This window comes from Austrofundulus limnaeus, unplaced genomic scaffold, assembly GCF_001266775.1.
Source record: "Austrofundulus limnaeus strain Quisiro unplaced genomic scaffold, Austrofundulus_limnaeus-1.0 Scaffold83, whole genome shotgun sequence".
Lineage (NCBI taxonomy): Eukaryota > Metazoa > Chordata > Actinopteri > Cyprinodontiformes > Rivulidae > Austrofundulus > Austrofundulus limnaeus.
Genome location: NW_013952485.1, coordinates 1,728,291 through 1,735,421, shown reverse-complemented (window position 1 = coordinate 1,735,421; position 7,131 = coordinate 1,728,291). Strand labels below are relative to the sequence as shown.

General features: G+C 37.3%; 1 protein-coding gene across 1 annotated transcript in view; it reads right to left on the bottom strand.

Moving 5' to 3' along the window:
• The window catches only part of mcf2lb (mcf.2 cell line derived transforming sequence-like b), a gene marked incomplete in the record, with an annotated part of 40,740 nt that overhangs the window by 5,557 nt on the left and 28,052 nt on the right, over positions 1-7,131 (bottom strand). The window contains 16 exon segments of the mRNA XM_014011691.1: positions 220-285; positions 1,173-1,265; positions 1,484-1,590; positions 1,703-1,775; positions 2,679-2,757; positions 2,861-2,953; positions 3,045-3,266; positions 3,996-4,121; positions 4,198-4,290; positions 4,382-4,474; positions 4,576-4,645; positions 4,760-4,875; positions 4,946-5,012; positions 5,101-5,168; positions 5,261-5,301; positions 6,476-6,635. Of these exon segments, the coding sequence (XP_013867145.1) occupies positions 220-285; positions 1,173-1,265; positions 1,484-1,590; positions 1,703-1,775; positions 2,679-2,757; positions 2,861-2,953; positions 3,045-3,266; positions 3,996-4,121; positions 4,198-4,290; positions 4,382-4,474; positions 4,576-4,645; positions 4,760-4,875; positions 4,946-5,012; positions 5,101-5,168; positions 5,261-5,301; positions 6,476-6,635 (1,567 nt within the window).

Here is a 7,131-nt window from a genome sequence, read left to right as displayed (position 1 = left end):
ACACACACACACACACACACACACACACACACACACACACACAGACTGTATATTCTAAATGATACATAAAATACAATTTGGAAATAGTCATTTGTGTTTCTATAAGAAAAATTTGTTATATAATAGTTTTTCAATAAATATTGACAGAGATGGGCCCTGAGTTTCACACCCCATACCTATTATTCATTAATAGCTGAGATGAGCTACTAAACAGGCTACCTTTGAAGCCAAATGGTGTAGGATCACTCTGACGTTTCGATTTGTGATCTGGGCTGGTGGGAGATCCTATCGTCAAGCCAGAAAAGAAAAACATAGACATTAAAGCAAGAAAGAGTTGCTATAAAATATTAATGAAAATATAGCAGTGCAAACAGCTCAACATCAGGCGAGTCTAAATACAGCAAACAGGCAGGTTGAGGAAAGACAACAGACAGAGGAAGAAGACAACTTTAATGAGTAATTCAGATCTTTTTAAGGTGGGTTCTGTGGAAAGATTTGTCTTACATTTTGTAAGATATTATTTCACCTTCAAACTGGGGTCATTCAAAGAAATACCACGACAGGTAAGATATTAGGTGTTCAGATCTTCTCCACAGAACCCCCTTTCAGAAATTTTGAATTATTGCTTTAAGATGAGCTTCTGCAAAAAAGCAACTGTGTTGCAGTAGAGAAGGATTTTCTATGTGAAAAACACAAAGCTTTTTCACAGAAGTTATTAGACAAAAAGCAGTCAGAGCATATAAAGTGATAATGATTCACTGGCTTATTTAAAACAAAAATAATATGAAACTGCTTCTTTTATCAGGACAGAATACCTCCTGTGAAAAAGGCATCACACCTGAGGCTGAGATAAACTGGGGTCTAGAGCTGCGCAATACCTGATGATGGGAAAGTTATCATGGGTAAAGTGTAACTTTTGTCATCACAGGTTGAAGGTTCTGTGGACACAATTATGTCTTTAATGATGTAGTTGTAAAAATATGTTTCCTATCTTGTTTACTTAGTTCATAAAATAATCAGGGTCACATGTTGAGGGAGGTGTCATCACACAGATAAGAGTACATTAAGTGCTTATAGCAACAAAGCAGATGTTTTAAATGATTTTAATAAAAAAAAAAACTTTTTGATACAATGATGTGCTGTTTAAAAAAATGGCAGTGGGCTGCAGTTACCTTTCTGAGCTTTGAGGTTACTGAAGCCCTGTAAAGTAAAGCGCTTTTTAGTGACAGCAGCTCTGTCTGAGGTTGGGCTTGTCACAGCCTCATCTGACCCAGAGGATAAACAAGATGGACGGACATACAGAAGGAGGGAAACAAGTTGAATAAGAGGATAAAGTCAATAAAGAGGGAAGAACAAAAAAGTTAAGACACATGTCAATCACTGAAAGAGGGGAAACAGAAGATACGTGACAAGTGATAATGTGACGAGCTAATTTACTTGAAAGTTCCCAAACAAGCTCCTCTGTTTCAGTTTCTGTGCTCACCTTTTTCTGAGAGCTTTGGTGAAGATGAAGAGTTGATATCAGAGCTAAGAGGATCAGCTTTCTTCTCTTCTCCCGTTTTAAAACTCTTCTGACTCGTCTTGAATGGACTGTGGATGCACAGAAGAAGCTGATTCAACAACTCCAGGGTGAGCAAAACATCAATTCTCAGACTTCTCATTCAAACAGAGAAAGGATAAATGAGGTGGGAATACTGTTTACCTGAGACTTACTGTTCCACTGGGTACAGGGGGGAACTGAAACACCTGGTCTGGTGCCCTCTGCTGGCTGGCTTCTGGAAAACATTGCAGCTGTCATCCTGCCACTCTTGCAGCAATACTGTATTGGAGGGCTATTCAACTAAACTGCTCCGGGGGCCACAGTTACTGCAGGTCAACAGCTCAGGGGCTGGACATCCAGCAATTAAATTTATTATGTAAATAAACCAAGTATTACAAAGATCTGTTACCTTAATAGTTAATTTTGCTGCATTTAATCGTGATTACAACATACTGAACCCTATAAAAGTAGTGATAAACAATATCAAAAACAAAAAGAACACATTATACCCCCGATTTGACACAAATAACATTTTGACATCTCTGACTTGCCAAAATTTTAAACCAATTTTATTTTCACTTTCATAGTTTTGTATTCAACTGCTTGTAATTTTAACTGTCTTTAGTGTGCTTAGAAATGGTTTTTACCAGCTTGTAGCCAAGATTCTGACGGTTCTGTAGATACCAAACAAGTCAATGTCTAACTAAAAGAACTTAAAGTAATTAAAGTAGAAAACTGGGGGTTTGACCTTAAAAGAAGAATGAACCAATTGGCGGGCCAAATTTTGGTCACTCCCGCGGGCCACCAGTTGAATAGCCCTGCTGTATTCTATGTTCAATCCTGGTTCTCGAGGGCCACTATCATAGCAGCCCGCGAGGACCAGCACTGGACAGTAGAAGAGCTCATTTTTGTGTACAAAGGCTAATGTTAATGTAAAGAGCCCACCAAAGGTCAGCGGGAGACAAAAAAAAAACAGCCGATGGAAATCCATGTGCATGGATTACTAAACTGTGCTCTCAGTTTCTGCAATTTGTGTGCACGGATTTCCATCGGCTCTTTCTATTTTTCACCCGCTGACCCTTGGCGGGTTCTGTATTAATGTAAACACTGACTTTAAAGTTTTTTATTTTCTCTGTACCTCTGCAAGCCTCCAGCTGGGTCGTCAGAACCTTCCTAATCTCATTAACCCAGGTGGTTTTCACTTCAGCTGTTGGTGCCTGGAATGAAGCATACATAAACTCATTTTCAAGAGCTCAATTTTTTAAACTAGTGTAGTATATATATGTAGTGAGTAAGTATTAATGTATGTGTTTAATATACCTGAACAATATAGACCTCCTCCCTGGAGTTACACCAAATTTCAAATTTTTTGTTGTCTCCTTTTGCATTCTCAGTGATACCCACTGCATCCATCTGTTCCCAAAATGGTAGCAAGAAATATAAACTAGTTAATTAAAATAAAGATTGAGGACAAAAGTGAGATCACATCAGTTCTGGTGCTCACACTCAGAGACTGTTTGAAGCTGTATGAAGGAGCTTTCTCGTAGCCCTCGCCGTTCTCCTCCCGCCTCTTGCAGAAGAGCAGAGCCTTCTCGTGCAGGAAGAGGTGTCTCTGCATGGGCTTGAAACGAGCCAGGTCCTTCACTTTGGCGTGACCTTTCTTGTGTTCTGTCCAAACGCTGAACGACCCTTGCATGAGGAGCTTACCCAGTTCACTCAGATTGCCCTGAGAATGCACAAGAGAAATATAAGACTTGAAAAATAACCCATGTCCTAAAGCTGTGGATGAAAAGCTTATTTTTGAAGTTTTTGTGTGTACCAGCGTCAGCTCATAATGGAAAAACTGGCATAATGGATCTAAAATTTAAAAAAACAAGTTTAAATTTCAATTAAGAAGGTTGACAGAAACATTACATCAGTAATTTTGAAATTACTGCTACTTTTTTAATTGGTCACTCCATTTTCACAGACTAAGAAGTGCAAATTTAGATTAATCCTTTGAGATGATTTTAATCTTCCAACATTTCTCTGGACCTCAGTGACACTATAATATGAGGTGTTTTTTCAACAACTATCAACTTACACTTTTAGTTCCATCAGATCTGATAAAGAAGAAAAAAACAAAAAAAAAAAAAAAAAAAAATCACAGTTCAAAATTATTTTCTTTATTGCACCAATCTTTTTGGGTCTTAATGAACAGATACCCTTGAGATGCTGTACTTCCTGGTGCAGCAATGACTTCTTTGAAACAGATATTCTTACTTTATATTTAGACATAGTGCTTTTTTCTTTTTTGCAAAAGTCAGAGCAAATTGAATATTACAATATTATAAAATAAAAAATATATAAATGTAAAACCAGCCCGGCCTGTTTGTATTCATCTGAAACAAAGTAAATTTAATGTTTTGTTGATTTTTCCAAGTAGAAAAACTTTAAGCCTTTTTTGATCTCTCACCTCATATCCAGTGATAGCGATGAGGTGCATGGAATCATTGACAGCCTTAAGGATTCCCAAGATAGACGCCAACGCCTCCTGCAGGTCGTCAGCCCCATCGCAGGTCTTACTGTACTTAAGCATCTCCTGTCGTAAGAAAAAGAATCTCAGTCACAGAAAAACACACTTTAAACTCTGAGGAGTCTGTCGTGTGGATTCACACCTTTAGCAACAGCTGATATTTGGTAATCCTTTGAACTGGCTTCAACAGGTATGAATCTAAACCCAGCTTATGTTCCAGCTTTCTCTGACACTCCTGAAGAATTAAGAACAAAAAAAGTGTTCAATAAAAGCTGACGTTGAAAGAATTTACTAACGTTTTGTTGATTCGAGGGAAGATTACTGACTTGGAAGAAGGCGCAATCTGAGCACTGCCTCCAGAGGCTCTCAGAGCGAGGTTTGTTGTGACAGTACTTCTCATAGATCTGCAGGTCTGTCATCTATGTCGTTCACAAAAAATATATATACATATATATATATAAATATTTTATTTTTAAAGAAAGCAGCTCCTTGTTGTCTGTAAACCTGACGAAAAACTCACCCTCTCCAGAAAGCATCTTCCAACCAACTCTGGACAGTCTGTGTACTGCTCCAACTCCCTCAAAAATGTTCTGGGAAAAAAAAACACAAAGTTGATGGGCTAATTGAAGAAAGGGAGATACATTATTATGTATGTATTATGACTAGGATCATTTTTTAGTGGCAGTCATGTGTCCCTCTTTTACCTTTTATGAAAGTGGTAAATTTCTGGCATGTTTCCAAACAGAACCTCCTTTTTATTTTGCAGATTTGTAGGAATCAGGTGAGTCATCGCGGGGTTATCCATCTCAGAAGCATATCCCTGACGACAAAATAAAAACATGAAGAAATAAAACCAATACCGGGAACTCGTCTGTGGGTTGAATAAACACCTGTAAGACACAGAGAAGCTCCTCCACGTAGGCTCTCTCAGTTTCCAGCAGCTCGTTCATGACGTGGCTGCAGACACAACAAATCAATTGAAATATTAACAAACCCATCTGCTGTGAACTCTGAGTCTATAAAAGAGCTGCTGCTGCTCTCTCACCGCCTGAGCACAGCCAGGTTCTCCTCCTCCTCTGACAGAGATGCATGTCTGCTGTTACCGTCTTCATTCTGCCATTTCCACGAGGAAAAAAAAAGATAAATAAATTGGATCACTTCGATAATTCACAAACAAAACCCAGCAAAAATATCACAATACTCACTTTTTCACAGAAGCCGTTTTTCTCCTGCTGAGTCTTGTGTGCTGAGGGAGAAGAAACGATCATTTTTATGTAATTAAACATAAAGAAAATTTAAAACATTCTTATACACAAGAAATTGCCAAACCCGGTGTTTGTTGTGATGTGGAGGTGTAAGACTACTTGCAGCACTGGAGGAAACTGTGTGAAGTGACAGCAATGCTCAGATTTTTATTTTACTTGTTCAAGGGATGTTTGCAGTACTTTTAAAGGACATTACTTCACATGCGGATTGTTTCTCAGCAGAACAAAATCAGACCTAATTCTGACAGCAGCATGGCTTTAAAGACACAAAAGATTTGTGCTTGACATATCTGAACAACACCTAAAATGAGTGACATTTTATAAAAGCAAGAACCAGACAATAGAAGACTTTGAGAGGACATCAAAGAGACTTATAACAAAATTGTGTTTCTATAATTTCTATATCAGGTTTAAATAAAAGGAAAGATGAAGTAAAACATACAGAAAATGTACTCCTTTTCCTGTTACTGAATGTACTTAATGTCAAAATTTTGGTTTGTTTAAATTCTTATAAATAATATATTGAAGACGTAGAAAATTATTTCCTAGTAATATGAATAAACACATTATGAATACATGTTTTTTTCTATTGTGTTTTGGAAAAGATTTGGTATGTTCTCTTTATAACTTCCTCACAACCTTTCACACAAATAAATCCTTTAAGAAATGTGTACTTTTACTAAATCTGCTAAAACTTGTTTTGAAATAACACTTTTTAATAATTTTATTGGACTGAAAGACTGCTTGGGATTAAATCTTCAGTGATTTGCTATTTGCATTTTTATCTTGTGCAAGTATGAAGATGAAGAATTGTGCTTTTTGATGCCATTTTAGTCAATAACAATAGCAGATTTTGACTAAAACATAAATAAATGTTTATCTAAAACCACTGCAGATGAATGTAGCCTTTCTTGAAAGAGTGCACATCACTCACTGTATTGCATGTCAAAGTTTAAACAAAGATATTGCATCATCTGTTAGCACTCAGGAGTGTGTGTTTGGAATGAATCAGCAACTAACACCTCTAATCCTAGCTTGTAAAACTGAGTTGTAGCCATTTTTTGTGTTTGTGGTTGATTAGCCAGTCGAGCAAAGAAAGAAAAGTCTAAAAGCCTGAACATTGTGTTAAATGAAGTCCATTTGTGTGACACGAACCAGGTGAGCTGAGCGGTGACTTGATGAAGGCTTCAGGTCTTGGAGCGACCGGCTGCACTGGTCTCATTTGTTTGGCTGCTAGTTTCTTGAGACTGACCATCCTCTTGTCAAACATCTCCTGCATGGACGCCTGCTTCTGGTAAACTTTCTCCACTTGGTCCTGACATACAGAGTGTCATTAGAGGTGTCATCAATAACCAAACTGTTAGGAGTGTTATAAAGTACATCGAGTAATGGATTAGATTTATTCATACTTAATAAACACTTGAACTAAAATTTTAAACCCGGCGTTGATCATAGATGAAGTCCTGATTCTAGGCTTATTTTATTCCAACCAGAAATGATGTAACTGATAAAAAAATTAAGCTTCACTTCTGCTACAGATGTTTGTCTCTTTGTTCCTGTAGATTCTTGTTTCACCAGTGAGACAACATGCACAGTTTTATTTATTAGGTTCAATTAATAAGGCGAAACTCCTGAACTGCTCTTTTATTATCATGTTTTAATCAGTCTTGTAGCAAATAAGAATGAACATTTTTCCTCAAGTTTAAGACTTCTTCATCAGATGAATGAACACCAGAACAGCAAAAACATTGCAGATGATAAAACTGCACGGGCCTAATAAAGCTACATAAAGAACATCTGCAGGATAAGAA